At 43.4% G+C, this 22,206-nt stretch overlaps 1 protein-coding gene and 1 long non-coding RNA gene across 2 annotated transcripts in view; one reads left to right on the top strand and one right to left on the bottom strand.

Moving 5' to 3' along the window:
• LOC103281463 (ankyrin repeat and fibronectin type-III domain-containing protein 1) overlaps positions 1-22,206 on the top strand; it is a 292,661-nt gene that overhangs the window by 205,481 nt on the left and 64,974 nt on the right. The window contains exons 7-11 of the mRNA XM_062964550.1: positions 17,276-17,477; positions 18,322-18,529; positions 18,674-18,868; positions 19,318-19,431; positions 21,669-21,766. Coding sequence (XP_062820620.1) covers positions 17,276-17,477; positions 18,322-18,529; positions 18,674-18,868; positions 19,318-19,431; positions 21,669-21,766 — 817 coding nt within the window. The remainder of the gene's footprint in view (positions 1-17,275; positions 17,478-18,321; positions 18,530-18,673; positions 18,869-19,317; positions 19,432-21,668; positions 21,767-22,206) is intronic.
• The window catches only part of LOC134294218 (uncharacterized), a 98,933-nt gene continuing 88,867 nt past the window's right edge, over positions 12,141-22,206 (bottom strand). Inside the window, exon 4 of the long non-coding RNA XR_010001189.1 lies at positions 12,141-14,691. This is a non-coding gene — a long non-coding RNA (uncharacterized LOC134294218). The remainder of the gene's footprint in view (positions 14,692-22,206) is intronic.

The following is a 22,206-nucleotide window of genomic DNA, read 5'->3' as shown; positions in this document are numbered from 1 at the left end:
TGTAATTAGAGGGAACTATGTGTTCCCATCGCAAGAACATTTGCCCAACATTTCCTCACTTCGATATTTAATGTTAAGCAGCAATTAGGGGTTGGCGGCGAGGAATGCATCGGGGAAAACCCACCGAGCTCTCCAGTCCCTAATTTGAGGGAAAGGGAAGGAGACAAGCGGGGCAGACGGATTCTCCTCGCAAGGAAGGTATGCTTGTCTGACCATACCTATTAAATAGGTGCATTGCTTTCCCTCCAAGGAGACCAGCTGTTGATTTGTGCCAACCTCACCGCCCTAATATTGGAACTTAACCTCTAAATGTACCTACTACGCTGGCAATAGATCAGCATCCCTTTTTCTTCTCCTCCTTCTTCATCTGATGATGTTACCGATACATACTGGAAGTCTGTTGGGGAAGTTATCCTGGGACTTAGGTTTGGGTGACGCACTGAAAAATACAGCTTGCTGTCTATAAATGTGGGCAGCCCGTAATAAGGTGGCCAGAAATTCTGCAACGGGGTGTGCCGGCCGCCAGGCTCCGTGGGGGAAATGTCTCCTGCCCACCGGAGGTCAAATGAAATGAGGTGCGCTGTAAAAGCACCGGCGCATGTGGCATACTTTTTCTAGCCTAGAAGGAGAGAAAATTCCATTTTGAAAGACTGCTTAATTCTTAGAGTAAGTAAGTAATCCAGTTTGTAAAGAACTAATGACGACGAAGGCTCCTTCAGGCAGGGGGGAGTCTTTTTATCCCACCGCTGCCACCACTTTGTGAGGGAGCTAATAACAACTGCCACCAATTTGTGAAGATCCAACCACCAAAGACTCAGGGAGGAGACCTTTTACTTTTTTTCTTTCTTCTTCTTATTCACTTTAGATGGTAGCGTAACTTGGTTTATAATATATGCGACAGAGGCTTAGATGTTGGAAGAACAATAACAAGTTGATTCAGGCACAGAGCTTAGTGGTTACAATATTGTTTCTTACTTAGAGGTATTTTTATTAACAGTTACAATACTAGAATGAGATGAGTCAAACTCCCTAAAGTGTCACTTCTTTTACTTAAAGTAGTTAAAACTTCTTTCTCTGCTACTTTTAAACCGCAGTCACCCTGTGATATACTATCACAGATTCTCTGTGCCTTACCAGGACACAGACTACATTAAATAAGTCACCAAACTTATTTTAAACCGACTCAAAACAAACAATTGAGCCTCCTTGATCCCCTCAACCTAGGATCAATCTTCCCTGTGCTTCATCAGAGCACAGACTGACTCCCTTTTTTAAAACTCTGCACTTCTTCAACAAAATGGCAGTTGGCTCCGCCTACTTCTCCATGGCAACCAGCATATCATATTCAAAGCATCCCTAACAGATGGCCAACCAGCCTCTGTTTCAAAGCCTCCACTACACTCCGCAGCAGAGAATTCCACCACTGAACAGCTCTCACTCACAGTGAGGAAGTTCTTCCTCATGTTAAGGTGGAATCTCCTTTCTTTCCTGTAGTTTGAAGCCATTGTTCCATTGCGTCCTAGTCTCCAAGATTTGCTCCCTCCTCCCTATGACTTCCTTCCCCTCACATCTTGATACATGGCCTTCATCATGTCTCCTCTCCGCCTTTTCTTCTGCAGGCTAAATATGCCCAGCTCTTTAAGCCGCTCCTCATAGAGTGTGATGACTCATGGGCCATGTAGTCCTGTTCCTAACACTGTTGTGACAGATGAAGAGGAAAACTTAGGTTTCCCACCGTTTCAGCCAGAATTGGAGCTTTTTCAGCCAGAATTGGAGCCCTTGCACCTGCAGGAGATTTGCCTTCCAGAAGTCGGCCAAACAAGCCTTGAGCCGAAATCTCCCCCATTTTCTCGCCGTGATTTTTATAAACAACAGAAAAGCGCTCAGGAGGCTTCTCGCAGGAGCGCTAGGATCGCTGCCAGGCATTCAGCTGATTAAGCCTGCTTCCCATGGGAAACTTTAGGGAGTCATGCATCTGGACGCAGAGGATGGCTTTCGGTTCTGGTTCCCCAGAGAATTGTTCTTTGGCGGGAAAACGAGCCCCTATTTAGGTGTTTTGCCCACGTAGGAACCTTGCGGAGTCAATTCGTCAGCTACGGGAGTAGGTTGTGTGTGGACTACGCTACTCCCGCTTCCAAGCCCTCGTTCCCGTTTCCAGCCTTGCTTTGCTTCCCAGGACCTTGTCTTGCTCCACGGACATTGCCTTGCTTCCCGGACCTCGCCACGAATTTACCACGGATCCTGTTCTTGCTCCTCGTTTCTTGTTGCCTTGAATTAAGCCTATTGTTCCAAGAATCAAGTTTACCTCCCAGCCTTGCTTAAGTTTCGTGGACTAAAGGACCTTGTCATCTCCCCTCACTTTGCTTGGCAAAGTGAGTGTTTCGGTTATTGGATTACAACTTTGGACCTTAATATTTCATATTGGACATTGTTTCTTTGGACTAATTTTGACCTTTCCTGAAAGGTCTACTTCTGGACTATTTTCTACACTTGTTTTTATTAACTTTATATACTCTTACAATAAAGATATTAGATAGATTCTGGCCTCTGTGTATGGTTATTGGTGCTCTGCAGCCTGGGTCTTGACATAGAGCTTGTTCTCCATACCTTTGATCATTTGAGTCACCGTCCTCTGGACACTTTCCAGCTTGTCAACATCTCCCTTCAATTGAGGTGCCCAGAATTGGACACAGTGTGATTCCAGGTGTGGTCTGACCAAGGCGGAATAGAAGGGGAGCATAACTTCCCTGGATTTAGACACTAGACACCAAAATCTCATTGACCTTTTTAGCTGCTGCATTACATTGTTGGCTTATGTTCACCTTCTTTCCCACGAAGACTCCAAGATCTTTTTCACATGTACTGCTATCGAGCCAGGCATCATCTCCCATTCTGTATCTTTGCATTTCCCTTTTTCTGCCTAAGTGGATTATATCTTGCATTTGTCCCTGCTGAACGTCATGTTACTAGTTTTGGTCCCATTGCATGGAACCTTTCCTCAGATCTGGGAGACGTGAGCGTTCGGCCCCTTTTACATTTGTATAGAACAGAGGTCCCCAAACTTTTTAAACAGGGGGCCAGTTCACGATCCTTCGGACCGTTGGAGGGCTGGACTATAGTTGGCCACCGAGCAATGATAACAACAACAACAACAACAATAATAAAGAGGGTTGGAAGAGACCCCTTGGGCCATTTAGTCCAACCCCCTTCTGCCTTTATGCACTGAAAGCACAAGCACAGCACCCCTGACAGATGGCCACCCAGCCTCAATGTTAATAATAATAATAATAATAATAATAATAATAATAATAATAATAATAATACAGGGTTTTGGAACACAATACTCCTGACCTCACAATCGTGTTAAAAAACTAAGTATGGATTGTCAATGTTGCAATCCCAGGTGACAGAAAGATTGAGGAGAAACAACTGGAAAAGCTGACACGATATGAGGATTTAAAGATCGAATTACAAAGACTCTGGCACAAGCCAGTCAAGGTGGTCCCAGTGGTGATCGGCACACTGGGTGCAGTGCCTAAAGACCTTGGCCTGCACTTAAACACAATCGGTGCTAACAGAATTACCACCTGCCAGCTACAGAAGGCCACCTTACTGGGATCTGCACACGTTATTCGCTGATACATCACACTTGGGAAGTGTCCGACGTGTGATCCAATTCAACAGCCAGCAGAGTGTCTGCTGTGGACTCATCTTGTTGTGTTTCTAATAATAATAATAATAATAATAATAATAATAATAATAATAATAATAATAATAATGACTTTAAGAGAAGAAGAGACCCCTTGGGTCATTTAGCCCAACCCCCTTCTGCCCTTATGCCGTGGGGGCCGGATAAATGGCTTCGATGGGCTGCATCCGGCCCCCGGGCCTTAGTTTGGGGACCCCGGTATAGAATGAGCACACAAACGCATCGTAGGCTCAGCCTTTGCCTTCTCTGCGAAGACCACCCATAAGAGCAACAATTAGGAGCAACAATGTCCTGGCGCTGCTAATGATGTCAAAAGGCTTCCTACACTTGTCGCGGCAGAACGCCTGTGGTCTCCGCTCGCCTACACAATGGATTCCAGCTTGGTGAAACTGATGCAGACCTTTGTGAAAGAAATGCGGTCCGTTTAAGAACCACTTGCTGCAGAGAGTTTAACTGGTTGCCGTTTCCAGACAACATTTAGCCCTGGGTATTGTGCCACTGTTTAAAGGAGATAGGAACCTACATCCCTGATTGACCTTAAATTCACATTCCTAGTTTGCATATAACTTCTTCTTTTATTATTTACTAGCTGTGCCCAGCCACGCGTTGCTGTGGCTTAGTCTGGTGGTGTTGGTCAGTCTACATTAGGTTGTATTTATGCTGTGACCTCCACCCTTCTTTATACTCACATTAGTAGTAGTATTTGAAGTCTGTTACTTTCTTCAATTTTTGTGTTGATTGATAATTGCTTGAGATCCCTGTTGTCTTTGGTTTGTTGTTAATTGTGATGTCTGATTCTGCTGAGTCCGGTTTATATTTTTATTGTGGTACAATAGTCTTTTTTTTTGTCTGTGTAGGTGTTTATTATTGTTGTTGTTGTAGTGGTCATGAAGGTTGGATAAGTTAGATGCTACTGTATTTTTTGAGGCCCAATGTAGCACTGACTGGCCTCTCAGGATTGTGGTTTTGTGGTGTGGTTGTGTTGTTACAACCAGGAGGCAAGGCTTTTGCGTTGTGTTGCCAAGTTTTGTATTTCTGGGGTGTTTAGTTGTGTTGTTATAGTCATGATGCCTTGTTGTGAGTTTTGTGGGTCCGGATTATGGTTTTGTGGTGTGGTTGTGTTGTTGTAACCGGGAGGCAAGGCTTTTGCATTGTCTTGCCAAGTTTCGTATTTATGGGAAGTTTAGTTGTGTTGCTATAGTCACGATGTGTTGTTGTGAGTTTTGTGGGTCCAGATTGTGGTTTTGTGGTGTGGTTGTGTTGTTGTAACCGGGAGGCAAGGCTTTTGCATTGTTTTGCCAAGTTTCGTATTTCTGGGACGTTTAGTTTTGTTGTTATAGTCACTGTGCAAACAACTTTATCCTTTTATATATATAGATAGATGATGATAAAAGTCCTTTTGGTTGCTGGAACATCACATCAAACCGTGTTTTGCAGTCTGGAAACCCGAGGTTCTAAGTTGTTCTTTAAATTTCTCACACAGTTGTCTATATAGAAGCCAATTGCATTTAAGGCCCATTTGGTTCAGTTCTTCTAGGGATTCCTGCAGCACATTTTGCTCTAGTTTTTCAATGAATATCTCCTCCAATTCAACCGAGTTTGTGGCAGCGACAAAAACAAAGTTTCTGGAGGAGAACAACTACTTTCAAAGTAGGCACTGCACCATTAAACAGGAATAACACTCTCAAACCAGGAACAGAAGTTTTTAAAAAATTTATTGCATAGTGTAAATATTATACGCACATATATTGCAAGATTCTTAGAAATTGTATAATTCATTCATCTTGCATCTTAGAGATGTTACATGCTCTGCATATACCTATCTATTATCTGATAAAAAGGGATGTAAGCATTTTCATAATAGAATTACCCCCACAAGTGATGCTAAGATTACTACTCATTTTATAGTAGAGCCTATTTTTTAAAATATTCATATATACATAAACCAAAGCAAAAACCACAGTCTTGTTTGGCTCTTGCTGGCTCTGCGGTTGACATTGCAAAACCAAACAGCTCTGTTCAAAACAATGTCCTTTGCCAGAGGCCAGATTTTAGCAGAATGTCAAGGTAGCTTCTCATGGGTACAGACAGATTTTATCTGTACCTAAGCTACAGGTTTTCAGGTCAACATCTTCACTGATTTGTGGAGGCAAGTATGAATGTGGTAATTAGTCACTTTGATTAGCACTGAATGGGCTTGCGGCTTCAAAGCATGGTTGTTTCCTCCCTGGGGGAATCCTTTGTTGGGAGGTGTTAGCTGACTCTGGTTGTTTCCTTTCTGGAATTCCCAATTTCCCTGCTTTCAGAGTGTTGCTCTTTATTTAGTGTCCTGGAATACCCTTATTTTCAGACGGTTGTTCTTCAATTACTGTCCAGATTGTAGAGTTTTTTAATGCTGACTGCCAGGTTTTGTTCATTTTGATGGTTCCCAGGAACCTAATAATAATAATAATAATAATAATAATAATAATAATAATAATAATAATAATAATACAGTAGAGTCTCACTTATCCAACACTCGCTTATCCAACGTTCTGGATTATCCAACGCATTTTTGTAGTCCATGTTTTCAATAAATCCTGATATTTAGGTGCTAAATTCGTAAATACAGTAATTACTACATAGTATTACTGCATATTGAACGACTTTTTCTGTCAAATTTGTTGTATAACATAATGTTTTGGTGCTTAATTTGTAAAATCATAAACTAATTTAATGTTTAATAGGCTTTTCCTTAATCTCTCCTTATTATCCAACATATTCGCTTATCCAACGTTCTGTCGGCCCGTTTACGTTGGATAAGCGGGACTCTACTGTAATAATAATGACTCGCTGTTGGCACGCAGTGGCAATTGAAGCCCCGCCCACCTGGCTAACGTCACCAAATTTCCCGTGAGGACCTCTGCACATGCATGGTTAGTAATTTTTGGTTTTGGGGGTTTTCTGTAATTTGGACCTAATTTTATAGGGTTTTTTGATGGAAAGACATAGATTAGATGATTATGTCTTTTGTGGCTGAATTTGGTGTGACTTGGTCCAGTGGTTTTGTTGTTTACTCCATAGGAATTATGCACACTACATTAATATCTATAGCTGTATCTATCTATCTATCTATCTACACACACACATATATACACACACACGGTCATGCGTTGCTGCGGTGTAGTCTTAAGTGAGGTTTTCTTCGTGGCATTCAAGGTGGCCTACAAAGGATTCCCCTAGGTATGAAGCAGCCAGACTTTGAAGCTGCAAGGCTATTCAATGGTAATCAAGTTGGCCAACAATGGAGTCCCCTAGGTATGAAGCAGCCAGGCTTTGAAGCTGCAAGACTATTCAATGGTAATCAAGTTGGCCAAAAATGGAGTCCCCTACGTATGAAGCAACCAGGCTTTGAAGCTGCAAGGCTATTCAATGGTATTCAAGTTGGCCAACAATGGAGTCCCCTAGGTATGAAGCAGCCAGGCTTTGAAGCTGCAAGACTATTCAATGGTAATCAAGTTGGCCAACAATGGAGTCCCCTACGTATGAAGCAGCCAGGCTTTGAAGCTGCAAGGCTATTGAATGGTAATCAAGTTGGCCAACAATGGAGTACCCTAGGTATGAAGCAGCCAGGCTTTGAAGCTGCAAGACTATTCAATGGTAATCAAGTTGGCCAACAATGGAGTACCCTAGGTATGAAGCAGCCAGGCTTTGAAGCTGCAAGGCTATTGAATGGTAATCAAGTTGGCCAACAATGGAGTACCCTAGGTATGAAGCAGCCAGGCTTTGAAGCTGCAAGGCTATTGAATGGTAATCAAGTTGGCCAACAATGGAGTCCCCTAGGTATGAAGCAGCCAGGCTTTAAAGCTGCAGGGTCACTCCTTGGAAAGTGATGAGTAATATGGCCAAATCTGGTGTGCTTTGGCCCAGTGGTTTTGTTGTTAACTCGGTCCTAATTATGCACAATATATATATAAATATACACACACATAGATAGATGCTTAAAATATATATGCAGTGTCCTCAAGATCCTTCTGGAAAATTTTCCAGGTAATCTCAGAATCAGCACGTCATTCCTCAAAACATGTTGACTTGATTGCAGAAGGATTTTTGGTAAATGTGAATCGCAGGCTTGTGGCTTTGCTCTGAGCCAAGGATCTACCACACAATCTCGGCCGAGGAAGTGTGAGAACACAAACACTTGGGAGGCAATTGATGCGAAATTTCTGGCAATTCCCACCTCGTTAGAGAGGTGTGAATTCATTCCTATCCACCTGCCCAACGATGTTATTCGGAGGCTTGTATTTCTGCCTTTAGTCCGCTTCCTGATATGGCTGGCAGCTTGAAATTTGGTTCTTCTGAAATTTGGTACACCTTTGTGGTCCTGAATTCAACCAATATTATTATCCTTATGTCCTTGTATTATTTCAATGCATCCAGACTTTCCTGAAGCAATACCTTTAGGTTATGTGGATGCTGAAAAGCATGAATCCCAGTATATGGAATTCCACTGCCTACCCAGTCTATTGTGAAGCTTCCCCATTCATTCCCGTGCTTTGTTTCTTTAACTAGTTCCCAAGCCATAAGATGACCCAGTTTATTATCCGACACCAGCTTAAGTTCCCCAAGGAGTTCCTTATGTGACATTTTGACAAATCCAAGATCACTGGATCTGAGCATTTCCAAACAAGACTTTGTTACTGATGCAATGCAGATAGTGGTTAGTGGCATTTGAACCGGAATGAGCCTTCTGGTCTTCTCCGCATTCTTGTGAAAACTGCCACATATATAACAAAGTTCTTTGCAGTAAATGTACTATGTAGCCTGTATCCAAGAAAATACCATCAATTTTTCATCAAAATATTAAACAATCCTTCCTGGTCGTTCCATCTGTATATGTTTGTAAGGGGACTATGAACGTCTAAGGTTCTTTCAGGCAGGGGGAATCTTTTTTATCCCACCCGCTGCCCAAATTTGTAAAGAACTAATAATGACTGCCACCAATTTGGAAAGATGCAACCACCAAAGACGCAGGGAGATGTTTACTTTTACTTTAAAGGGTAGCTTAACTTGGTTTAGAATATATGCGACAGAGGCTTAGATGTTGGAAGAACAATAACAAGTTTATTCAGGCACAGAGCTTAGTGATTACAATGTTGTTTCTCACTTAGAGGCACTTTTATTAACAGTTACAATACTAGAATGAGATGAATCAAACTCTCTAAAGTATCATTTCCTTTACTTAAAGTAGTTAAAACCTATTCCTCTGCTCCTTTCTAACTGTTACTTCAATGGATCTCAGTGAGTCCAGCTGGGATTGGTTCCCAAAGTCTGAAACTTGGACTATCCAGTGACTTCAAACCACAGTCACCCCTGTGATATACTATCACAGATTCCCTGTGCCTTTCCAGGACACAGACTACATTAAATAAGTCACCAAACTTATTTAAAACCGACTCAAAATAAACAATTGAGTCTCCTTGATCCCATCAACCTAGAATCAATCTTCCCTCTGCCTCATCAGAGCACAGACTGACTTTTTTAAAAAACTCTGCACTTCTTCAACTAAACGGCAGTTGGCTCCGCCTACTTCTCCATGGCAACCAGCCTCTGAGTGCTGAGATGCAATAACTGTAATACTTACCCTTTAAAAACATAAACACACAATTAAACATAACATCTGTAAACCAAAATTCGTACTTTATTACAATGTTCTATGCAGTAATGACCAAAAGGTGACACAATCCAACTACTGCAGTGGGCACGTTTCATGACGTATTCAATTGCTTGAAATTGTCCTCTAGTAGTAAAGAAATTGGAGCCAAGACAACGTAATGCTTTGCTTGTGCTTTTTATCACTGTATTTTAATTATTTATTTATTTATTTATTTATTTAATAACGCAATATTAAGGGGTGCTTTGCTTGTGCTTTTGGTGCACAAAGGCAGAAAGGGGGTTGGACTAAATGGCCCAAGGGGTCTCTTCCAAACCTCTTTATTATTATTATTATTATTATTATTATTATTATTATTATTATTATTATTAAGGCTGGGTGACCATCTGTCAGGGGTGCTTTGATTATGTTTTGGTGTACAAAAGCAGAAGGGGGTTGAATTAGATGGCCCAAGGGAGTATCTTCCAACCATCCTTCTTCTTCTTATTCTTATTCTTATTATTCTTCTTATTATTATTATTATTAATGATATTGAGGCTGGGTGACCATCTGTCAGGGGTGCTTTGGTAGTGCTTTTGGTGCACAGAGGCAGAAGAGGGTTGGACTAAATGGCCCAAGGGGTCTCTTCCAACCATCTTTATTATTATTAATGTTAATATTATTAATATTGAGGCTGGGTGACCATCTATCAGGGGTGCTTTGCTTGTGCTTTTGGTGCACAAAGGCAGAAGGGGGTTGGACTAGATGGCCCAAGGGGTCTCTTCCAACCCTCTTTATTATTATTATTATTATTATTATTATTATTATTATTATTATTATTAATGTTGTCATTGGGCAGGTCACACACTCTCAGCCTCAGAAGAAGAATAAATAATAATAATAATATAATAAAGAAGGCCATGGCAAACATCCTCTGACGTCTTGCCAAGAAAATGTCATGATAGTTCACATTCAGATTGCCGTTGTTCAGAAAGGATTTGAAGTCACACAAAGATAATGATGACAGCAACAACATCAACAACAAGTAGTTCAAGCTTGCCTTGCAAACCTTAGCATATATACTACCCTTTAGTTATAAAGGAACTGTCCTTTTCCACCTACAGGCTCATTCTTATTTGTTGGGAGAGTGTTTCAAAATTCCCAAAAAAGAAAGCTACACGATAAAAGGCAAAATATTAGTTACTGTAATCTGGCATCCCACAAATTGTCTCAGATAAAATCAGAGTAATTCAGTGTGTTAGGTGGGGAGTCTATGAACCCCTCCTGACTTTAACAACATAATTATTACTGGCGCTCCTTCAGCATGTGATCCTTCAACATTTGACTGAAGAAAAGTTGTTTCCTATTAACTGTAATTTACTGATGCTTATCCATGCCCAGAAAACCAGTTCAGGGCCTGTGTTTCTCAGTTAACGCAAATTAGTCTGACAGACTGTCGGGTGATACAAATTGCCATTCACTTTTTATGGGGCTTAGTTGCTGAGAGATATGTAACACGTTGTTTTCCTGTCGGAGAAAACTCCAAAATCCAAATGAGGGTAATACACATATACATATGTGCATTTATAGGATTTTTACAATGTATATTGTTTTCAGGACCCACTGCAGACGGGGAAGCCTTAGCATTGAAAGGTTGTGTTGTTCAAGGGCGAAGTATGGAACCCTGCGCAGACGGGGAAGCCTTAGCATTGAACGGTTGTGTTGTTAAAGTGCGAAGTATGGAACCGTGTGCAGACAGGGAAGCCTTAGCATTGAACGGTTGTGTTGTTAAAGTGCGAAGTATGGAACCCTGTGCAGACGGAGAAGCCTTAACATTGAACGGTTGTGTTGTTAAAGTGCGAAGTATGGAACCCTGTGCAGACGGAGAAGCCTTAACATTGAACGGTTGTGTTGTTAAAGTGTGAAGTATGGAACCCTGCGCAGACGGGGAAGCCTTAGCATTGAACGGTTGTGTTGTTAAAGTGTGAAGTATGGAACCCAGCGCAAACGGAGAACGGTTGTGTTGTTAAAGTGTGAAGTATGGAACCCAGCGCAGACGGGGAAGCCTTAGCATTAAACGGTTGTGTTGTTAAAGTGTGAAGTATGGAACCCTGCGCAGACGGGGAAGCCTTAGCATTGAACGGTTGTGTTGTTAAAGTGTGAAGTATGGAACCCTGCGCAGACGGGGAAGCCTTAGCATTGAACGGTTGTGTTGTTAAAGTGCAAAGTATGGAACCGTGTGCAGACAGGGAAGCCTTAGCATTGAACGGTTGTGTTGTTAAAGTGCGAAGTATGGAACCCTGTGCAGACGGAGAAGCCTTAACATTGAACAGTTGTGTTGTTAAACCTCGAAGTATGGAACCCTGTGCAGACGGGGAAGCCTTAGCATTGAACGGTTGTGTTGTTAAAGCGTGAAGTATGGAACCCTGCGCAGACGATTGATCAATGCGACTTAAACAACATGCAGTCACTAAATTCTTGACAGCAGAAGATGTCACCCCAAAGGTGATTCATCCGAGAATGCAAGGTGTTTATGGGGATTGTGTTGATGTGTGTCCTGTGCATCGTTGGGCAAGTAAATTTAAAGATGTTCAGGTGGGAACATCTGACTTGCGTGACAAACAAAAAGTTGTATGTCTTATGACAGCAACCACCGAGCTTCACAAGATTGATTCAGGACAATCGTTGTATCACTCAGAGAGAAATTTCAAGCATCATCGGCATTTCACAAGAACATGTGGGTCACATGATTGCTTTGCTTTGCCATCAGAAGATCTGTGCACGATGGGTCCTGTGAGACGCCGGTTGCGGAAACAGAGTGTCGACTTCTTCCGTGACGGTTTCAGAAAGCTTGTTCATTGTTGGCAAAAATGTATCCAATTGTCTGGTGATTATGTGGAAAAGTGAATAGTGGTAGTTAAAGAGCGCATTCTAAGGTTTATTTCTGCATTTGATTTATTAAAATGTTCCCATCCAAACCCAAGTAATGAAGGTGGAGGCATTACTTTTCATTCAACCCTTGTATTTCAGCCAATACCTTTTGTGGCGAGAAAAAACTCTGTCAAACTAAACTGATGTGAGATAGGCAAGGGTTGGGCCATTGGCTCCAGAATCAGGGCTTTCCTTCCTGTGCTTACTATGCTGTAACTTCTGGTAGGTAGTTTAGGAATGTAACTAGCTGTGCCCGGCCACACATTGCTGTGGCGAAGTCTGGTGGTATGGGAAATAAAGTATTGAGGAATTGGTGGTAGTTACGGTAAAGGGTAAACGTTTTCCCCTGATGTTAAGTCCATTATAAATGGGTTATATCGCTGTGTGGAAGGGCCTTGAGTCTACACTGCCATATAATCCAGTTAAAATCAGATAATATGTATTTTATAGGCAGTGTGGAAGAGGCCTAAGTGAGGCCTAACTCTGCCTGTCCCCTGGGCTGATTGGGTTGCTAGGAGACCAAGTGGGCAGAGCTTAGCCTTCTAACTGGCAGCAAGTGGATAAAAACAATTATTCCTCTCCCTCTAATTAGGACTTTATTTTTCTTTTCTTTTTGTTGTATGAATGTAGAGGCATGGATGAGGGGTTGTGCTGCCAAGTTTAATGTTTCTGGGATGTGTAGTTTTGTTGTTTTGTCCTAGGCCGAAATTTCATTACCCTTTTATATATATAGATGTTTTACATACGGCATCCTTGAACGCAAGGAGAAATTAATTCCTTTGCTTTCTTCCCACTATATTTTCTACATCGCTCCTGGCCTATTTGCCTGTTCCGAAAGCATTTAAAGAAACGATTCAGTTCAGAAATGGTCTGGGCAAAAGGGGCAAGGGACCTATTTTTGGTGCAAAACCTCACTAGGGGTTTCCAAAAATACAAAAATATTGGGTTGAGGGCAACATTTTTGTGTGTGTGTTTTCCCATGGAAGCAGTGTCTTTTGAGCAAAGTTTTTTTTTTAATAGTGATTTTTATTGTAATATATAAGTAATGTATACAGTGAAAGCGAGGAAAACATTGGTGAAAGATTAGAGAGATTAAAGTACAAGATGAAAACCAAGGATTGAATAAGTAATAGAGATAATTCAACAAAATAATAATAATAATAAAAAACAGAAAAAATAATAAGAAAAAAAAGAAAAAAGACTTCCCATTGTCGTCTTGGGATCTACCGTCGTAATTTTTCTTTTTCGGTGGCCTTTCCCAGTCTTGCCATCTTTATATCATAGAGGTATTTCAAACGTTGGATATGTCTATTATTAATGAGTATCCTTCTTTTCGAATAAAGTCTTTAAAACCTGACCAGTCTGTTTTTTTTCCTTTTTATCTTGTAACTTTTGTGTTAGGCTGTCCATTTGGATTATATCAAAAAGCTTTAAGATCCAATCTTCTATAGTGGGAATATTTTTTTTGTTTCCAAACTCTTGCCAGAACGCGTCTTCCTGCAGTCCCTATTAAGAAGAGTACTTTGTCTTGATTTTTGAGCAAAGTTTTAAATGCGTTTTAGAAACCATGCTCGTGTTTGCACAGAAGGATGATTTCCCGAAGCCTCGGAGCCCGCCAATTTTGGGCCAAAGCGGCACAAAACCCTCTCTTCTGTCTCACTCTTCCCGACCATGTTTCCCAAATTGTTTGTGTGTGTGTGTCCAGGGAAGGAATAACAGGGAAGCGTCTGTCCATCCCTTTATAGGTTTGCAGCTACTTTTAGCCCGGCGGGATCCGGTGACCTCAGGAAATAGCCGGGTCCCCTCTTGCCTCGTATAATGGCTGGCGCTGATCTGTCTCCTTGGGTTGTTCATTGAAGGCAACGCTGCCTTCAAAGTGGGGAGAAGTTATTTCTAAATGCACCCTCTTCCCATTAAAAAAAAGCCCCAGAAAACTCCTGGCTCGCCTGCCAGCCTCGGGAGCTATTTCCGTCCGTGTCCTGATTTGTGAGGAGGAAGTATTCATAGTTTGGGAGTCAGGGTTAGGCCAAAGCATAATACATGCGTGCTCTAGATATTTGTGGCTTCCAACTAGAGTTGATTCAATAAAAAAAAATAGCTCTTTTTCCTATGAGTCCAACATTTTCTATTCATATTTTTCTCCCCTCTCCCAGTGAGTCATGTCGGTTCACAACCAGGATTGGAAGCCTTTGCACACAGTCCTTCTATATGTTAGCATTTCAGGCTAATCTAATTAGGGCCAAGTAATTGTTCGCAGCTTAGGTTAATTAGTGTTTGTGGTGGGTTGGCCTCCCAGCGAGTGTCGCGCAACGCCTGTGTCGCTTGGCTTGTGCCAGTCATCTGCTCCTTTGCTTCCCGAAATACTGTCTCCAGTCAGCGTTTCCGGAGGCTCCTTTGCAGGGTCTCCTGAAGCTGGGACCTGAAATAAAAGTTTGTATTTTGTAGTTTGTATCAAGGGTTTACTATAAAGTAAGGTTTCAGACTAAACACATTCTCAGAATCATGTACGAGGGCTGAATGAAAAGTAACTCCCACAGTTCCATTTGGTGGGAAACCGTAGCATTGAATGGTTGTGTTGTTAAAGTGCAAAGTACGGAACCCTTTGCAGACGGGGAAGCCTTAGCATCAAATGGTTGTGTTGATGAAGTACCAAGTATGGAACCCTATGCAGACCGGGAAGCCTTAGCATTGAATGGTTGTGTTGTTAAAGGGCGAAGTATGGAGCCCTGTGCAGATGGAGAAGCCTTAGCATTGGACGGTTGTGTTGTTAAAGGGCGAAGTATGGAGCCCTGTGCAGATGGAGAAGCCTTAGCACTGAACGGTTGTGTTGTTAAAGTGCAAAGTATGGAACCCTGTGCAGACGGAGAAGCCTTAGCACTGAACGGTTGTGTTGTTAAAGTGCAAAGTATGGAACCCTGTGCAGACGGAGAAGCCTTAGCACTGAACGGTTGTGTTGTTAAAGTGCGAAGTATGGAACCCTGCGCAGACGGGGAAGCCTTAGCATTGAACGGTTGTGTTGTTAAAGTGCAAAGTATGGAATCCTGCGCAGACGGGGAAGCCTTAGCACTGAACGGTTGTGTTGTTAAAGTGCAAAGTATGGAATCCTGCGCAGACGGGGAAGCCTTAGCACTGAACGGTTGTGTTGTTAAAGTGCAAAGTATGGAATCCTGCGCAGACGGGGAAGCCTTAGCACTGAACGGTTGTGTTGTTAAAGTGCGAAGTATGGAACCCTGCGCAGACGGGGAAGCCTTAGCATTGAACGGTTGTGTTGTTAAAGTGCAAAGTATGGAATCCTGCGCAGACGGGGAAGCCTTAGCACTGAACGGTTGTGTTGTTAAAGTGCGAAGTATGGAACCCTGCGCAGACGGGGAAGCCTTAGCATTGAACGGTTGTGTTGTTAAAGTGCAAAGTATGGAATCCTGCGCAGACGGGGAAGCCTTAGCATTGAACGGTTGTGTTGTTAAAGTGCGAAGTATGGAACCCTGTGCAGACGGGGAAGCCTTAGCATTGAACGGTTGTGTTGTTAAAGTGCGAAGTATGGAACCCTGTGCAGACGGGGAAGCCTTAGCATTGAACGGTTGTGTTGTTAAAGTGCAAAGTATGGAATCCTGCGCAGACGGGGAAGCCTTAGCACTGAACGGTTGTGTTGTTAAAGTGCGAAGTATGGAACCCTGCGCAGACGGGGAAGCCTTAGCATTGAACGGTTGTGTTGTTAAAGTGCAAAGTATGGAATCCTGCGCAGACGGGGAAGCCTTAGCATTGAACGGTTGTGTTGTTAAAGGGCGAAGTATGGAATCCTGCGCAGACGGGGAAGCCTTAGCACTGAACGGTTGTGTTGTTAAAGTGCGAAGTATGGAACCCTGTGCAGACGGGGAAGCCTTAGCATTGAACGGTTGTGTTGTTAAAGTGCAAAGTATGGAATCCTGCGCAGACGGGGAAGCCTTAGCACTGAACGGTTGTGTTGTTAAAGTGCGAAGTATGGAACCCTGCGCAGACGGGGAAGCCTTAGCATTGAACGGTTGTGTTGTTAAAGTGCAAAGTATGGAATCCTGCGCAGACGGGGAAGCCTTAGCATTGAACGGTTGTGTTGTTAAAGGGCGAAGTATGGAATCCTGCGCAGACGGGGAAGCCTTAGCATTGAACGGTTGTGTTGTTAAAGTGCGAAGTATGGAACCCTGCGCAGACGGGGAAGCCTTAGCACTGAACGGTTGTGTTGTTAAAAGGCGAAGTATGGAATCCTGCGCAGACGGGGAAGCCTTAGCATTGAACGGTTGTGTTGTTAAAGTGCGAAGTATGGAACCCTGCGCAGACGGGGAAGCCTTAGCACTGAACGGTTGTGTTGTTAAAGGGCGAAGTATGAAATCCTGCGCAGACGGGGAAGCCTTAGCATTGAACGGTTGTGTTGTTAAAGTGCAAAGTATGGAATCCTGCGCAGACGGGGAAGCCTTAGCACTGAACGGTTGTGTTGTTAAAGTGCGAAGTATGGAACCCTGCGCAGACGGGGAAGCCTTAGCATTAAACGGTTGTGCTGTTAAAGTGTGAAGTGTGGAACCCTGTGCAGACGGTCGGTCAATGTGACTTAAGCAACATGCAGATGCTTCCTTCTTGGGATGCTTTTAAACAGAGACTAGATGGCTATCTGTTGGAGGTGATTTGACTGTGCTTTTCCTGCATGGCATAAAGAAGAGGGCTGGACTAGATGGCCCATGTGGTCTCGTCCAATCCTATAATTCTAACACACACATACATACATATATACAACATACCTTCTGTATGAGCCAGTGATTTTTGCACAGCGGCATCATCAATGTTCAAATTAGACAAAAATTCTTCTTCAGACTGAAGTACTTCTACACAAACAGAAGATGCAGTAGACTTCCTGCTCAGGACTTAACCAGGCCTCTGCAGACATTCATTAAGTATATAAGATCTCATTAATCTTTCCTTCCTTCCTTCCTTCCTTCCTTCCTTCCTTCCTTCCTTCCTTCCTTCCTTCCTTCCAGGACATCCTCACCTAAAATGACACAGCAAATGAGAGACCTACAGCTGGCCCAGTCTCGAAAGCAGCCTGGACCTTCATCTCCAAATGCTGCGAAGAGGCTCTATCGGAACCTCTCTGGGAAATTCCGAGTGAATTACATGTCCTTTGATGAAGGAAGCTTAGCAGGGAGGAATGAAAAGGAGAAGCTGCGGAAGTCCTGCCTTGTAAGTATGCAGCGTGGCAATATAGGTTTGTATCATCCCTCTTTTCCTTGGACACCACGGTGCTGGGCAACGGGGATCAGCCCCACGTCACCCTTCCGTTGCTCCAGCAGACAGCCATAGAGTTCCAGAAAGCAAATTTATATTTTATAGAAATTAATTTTGCAATGTTTATGTGTTATAACTAGCACTTTACTCCCATCCCTCCAGCACTTTACTCCCATCCCTCCAGTACATTACTCTAATCCCTCCAGCACTTTTACTCCCATCCCTCCAGCACTTTACTCTCATTCCTCCAGCACTTTACTCCCATCCCTCCAGCACTTTACTTCCATCCCTCCAGCACTTTTACTCCCATCCCTTCAGCACTTTACTCCCATCCCTCCAGCACTTTACACTCATCCCTCCAGCACTTTTACTCCCTTCCTCCAGCACTTTACTCCCTTCCCTCCAGCACTTTTACTCCCATCCCTCCAGCACTTTACTCTCATCCCTCCAGCACTTTACTCCCATCCTTCCAGCACTTTACTCCCATCCCTCCAGCACTTTACTCTCATCCCTCCAGCCCTTTACTCCCAACCCTAGTTCTTCCGTCTTGCGTTTTGCACATGCCCTTTCCTGGTAATCTCTAATTTGCCCCATTTTTAGCCATGATGCCTGTCGATGTATTTTATGATGTTATGGTATTGTTTAACTGTTTTAATTTTATTGTTGTGGTTTTAATTTCTTATCTGTTGATCCTTGGGCTTGATCCCTATGTAAGCTGCCCCGAGTTCCCTTGGGGAGATGGAGGTGGGTTATAAAAAAAATTAAGTTATTATGTTGTAACTTTGCTCCCTTTCCGCAGTTCCAGGGCAATGCCGCTCTCTTTGAGGCCGTGGAGCTGCAGGACCTTGATAAAGTGCAAGAGCTGCTCCGGCAATATAGCCTCGAAGAGCTGGACCTCAACACCCCAAACAGTGAAGGTCTTCTGCCGCTGGACATCGCCATCATGACCAACAATTCACCCATCGCCAAAATACTGCTGCTAGCCGGAGCCAAGGAAAGCCCTCACTGTAAGCCAGGATTCAGTTACCATACAGTATGACTCATGTTGCCCTCTTCTAGGCTCTTATTTTTGGTTGTTTAATTATTAGTTTGTTGTTGTTGTGCGCTGCTTCTTAACCTTTTCTCTCCCTTCTTCTTGCTTTTCTCTAAAGTTTTGAGTCTGGAAAGCCGATCTTTGCACCTCTCCACACTTGTCCGGGAAGCAGAACAGCGGGTCAGTGAACTCACGGCACAGGTTGTGAATGAGGTCCCCAACGCAGACTGCTCTGAGAAAGAAAAACAACTGAAAGCCTGGGAGTGGCGCTACCGGCTTTACAAGCGCATGACCGCGGGATTTGAGCATGCTCGTAAGTGCCTGGCGGAGCAAGGAGAATTGCCCCTCCAGACAAGGCATTATTATTTCAGAGCACAATCCTAAAAGTGGCCTTCTCCATGCTCTTGATGAAGCACTTTGGAAAAGATCTCAATGGATTGGTCACCCTATAATATTTCCAGCACATGTGGGCAAGTAACTTTACAATAGTACAAGTAAGTTTGGAGTTGAGGTTCATTGATAGTGTCAGATTGGGGTGTATTATATGTTTTCCCCATCTACCGATCCAGCGTGCCTCTTCTGCTGGAAACATGTAGAAGTAGCCCATCTCTCTTCTCAGGATCTCTTCCCACAAAGATTTAAAAAATTATCCCTCTCTTGTGTCAAAAAAAGTCTCCAACCCTATCGTCGTTCTGTCTGGCAGCGGAGGGCAGATTTGTCTTCTGATCCTTCCCTACTGACATCCCTGCTGCCTCTTTTCAGGCGTCCCCGATCCGCCCACCAACGTCCACCTCTCCGTGGCCAGTAGCACATCGGTGGAAGTTTCCTTCCAGGAGCCTCTCAGTGTCAACTCAGCGGTTGTCACCAAATACAAAGGTAAGCCCATTGGTTGCTCAGAGCCAGACGAGGAGGAGGAGGAGGAGGATAGGCATGTCCCATGTTTTTGCTGGAGCACTTTAAGTCCAGTTGAATTTTTTTTCCAGTCAGGAATTCATTGGAATTTGCTTGAAAAATACCTCCATTTTTTCTAATCATCGTAAAGCTTTCACTCTTGCAAGATGTCACGCCCTCCCATCGGCAGTACTGGAGGGGAGGTACCGGAAGACCCCTGCTCCGGAGAGACTATGTCCTTGTGAGTCTGGCCATATCGAAACTATCGAGCACGTGCTCCTCCAGTGTATGTTTTATAGAGATATTAGAATCAATTTCATCACTCCTTGGCTTTTAAAAGATGCACTGAAAGATACTACACCTCTCTGCTGCTCTCAGACTCCTGTTCTGCAATAACCTATAGTGTCGCCAGGTTCTGTGTGGCAGCAATTTCCATCAGACGGACGATGACTGACCCCACAGGGCCTGTAGCCAGAGCAAACTGCTATAACTGAAAGACTGCAAATGCTCCCTCTATCCCCCTCCAGAGGATCGATATTTACTATTAGCTGACCTTGCTAATAGTCTGCTTTTAATTTGTTTTTATTATAGCATGTTTTTAACTTGTTCTTTTATCTGACTTTTATGGGAACTGCGATTCCCCTTTTCGGGCACCTGTGCCCATTTCTATATATTCTGGTCATAGACCGTAATAAATTGCTGAACTGAACCTCCATTGAACCTGATATAATAATAATAATAATAACAACAACAACAACAACAACTTTATTTTTATATCCTGCCTCCATCTCCCCAAAGACACTCAGGGCGACTTACACGGGGACGAGCCCATATTTGGGAAAGGACAAGAAAACGTGGTGAAATTGCCTCTACTTTTGGGAGAGGGGTGAGGAGAAATATAGGAAGTATGGTAGCCAAAATACCCCTCCCCCCCTTCAATAAAAACAACCCAGTTTTTTTCCCCCAAAGAAATTTTGAGGGTGCTAGGGGTTTCCCAATCGTCCTGGGGTTACACTTTCCTCATACTTGGTCATTATGTTCAACCATTTCCTTGGCTACACAACTGTAATATACGAGGGTTATCCAGAAAGTAGGTTACGTTTTGGAATTAAAAATGAACAGAGTATAGGAGAAAAAAATTACCATATGCAGTTGAAAGCTGCACCCAAATACCACTTCTCAACATAGTCCCCATTCAAATCTAGGCGTTTACCATAGGGAGGAATGAGCTTGGCAACTCCTTCCCCACCAAACTCTGCCGCTTGCGTTCCAATAATGTATAAATATTAAAATAAATATAGTGTCCCTACTTCGCGGATTTTCACCTATTGCGGGTAGTCCTGGAACCTAACCTCAGCGATAAGTGAGGGAACACTGTACATAATACGATGTTTAATGATATTTAATACATTGTTATTATACCATTAGTGGACACTTGTTAGTTTGAGCCCTTGGGAACCCATTTTTTCTTATAGTTTGGTGGGAAGTGCCACATAATGTGAGAAGGAAAGCCGTGGCCGTGATTGAGCTGGCGGACCCACGCAAAGCAAGGCATTTCTCTTCCGGATGCAAACGGAGGGCCGACGGCTGTGTTTCTGTCCAAGCTTCTGTTTGGATCCCATAAAAGCAGGCTCCTGTTTTAGCTTTAGCACCTGCTCCCTCGACATAGATTTCCCATCAGTTTAAATCCTGTGTGTCCTGTCATCATAACTTTGGCTTCCCGAAGGATTTTCCTTTACCACCGAATCTTGCCACTTAATCTCCTTTCCCTTTTGTTGTGGTCCATCTGTTGCCCTCTCTCCTCTTTTTTATCACCGGGCACATCGCTCTGTCTCCTCTTTTGGCTTCAGCTCTGTTCTTTCTCGTAATCCCAGTTTGAGAGGTTTGTTTCTACAGAATGGCTTGTGGCTTCTCCAGCTGGGAACTGGACTTCTTTGAACCGGAGAGCGGAGGGTCTTGCTGCGGTTCTCCCTTTCAGTCCATGTTCCCTCTCTCCCAATTTCTTCCATGCCGTTTTCGCAAACATTTCCCCCAATGCACAGCTGGCCTTGCTGTCGCTGGCTTCTTCTATTTCACAGTCAATCTCCTCGCAGCAGCAGCAGCTGTCCCATCCTTGGCAACCCGGCTATCTCATCTGGCCCTGCTTCCTCTGCCAAGCGCTCCATCTTTCACCTTCCTGGCGAAAGGCTCCCAATTACAGTGTCTTTTCCCTTTCTTTGCAGTCGAATGGAGCTGCTCGCCCACCTTTTCCCCGCTGCTTGGCGAAGTGGTGATTGACAAGCTGAAAAGCCTGCAAGCCACCATCCCTGGCCTGGCCTCGGTGAGTGGGTTCCTGTGCTTGTGCCGAACCACAAGGCTGTGCAAGTAAACACAGACACGAGAATTGAATGAAAGTAATGCCTCCACCTTCGTTACTTGGGTTTGGATGGGAATATTTTAATAAATCAAACACAGAAATAATCCTTAGAATATGCTCTTTAGCTACCACTATTCACTTTTCCACATCATCACCAGACAATTGGATACATTTCTGCCAACAATGAACAAGTTTTCTGAAGCTGTCACGGAAGAAGTCGACACTCTGTTTGCGCAACCGGCGTCTCACAGTTCTCTCAACATCTGATAGCCAAGCAAAGCAATAATGTGACCCACATGTTCTGGTGAAATGCTGATGATGCTTGAAATTTCTCTCTGAGTGTTACGACAATCGTCCTGAATCAATCTGTCAACCTTTTGCGTGTGAAACTGACTGGTTGCTGT

This window comes from Anolis carolinensis, unplaced genomic scaffold, assembly GCF_035594765.1.
Source record: "Anolis carolinensis isolate JA03-04 unplaced genomic scaffold, rAnoCar3.1.pri scaffold_13, whole genome shotgun sequence".
Lineage (NCBI taxonomy): Eukaryota > Metazoa > Chordata > Lepidosauria > Squamata > Dactyloidae > Anolis > Anolis carolinensis.
Note: the sequence above shows the minus strand (reverse complement) of the source record. Positions and strands in the feature narration are given on the sequence as shown.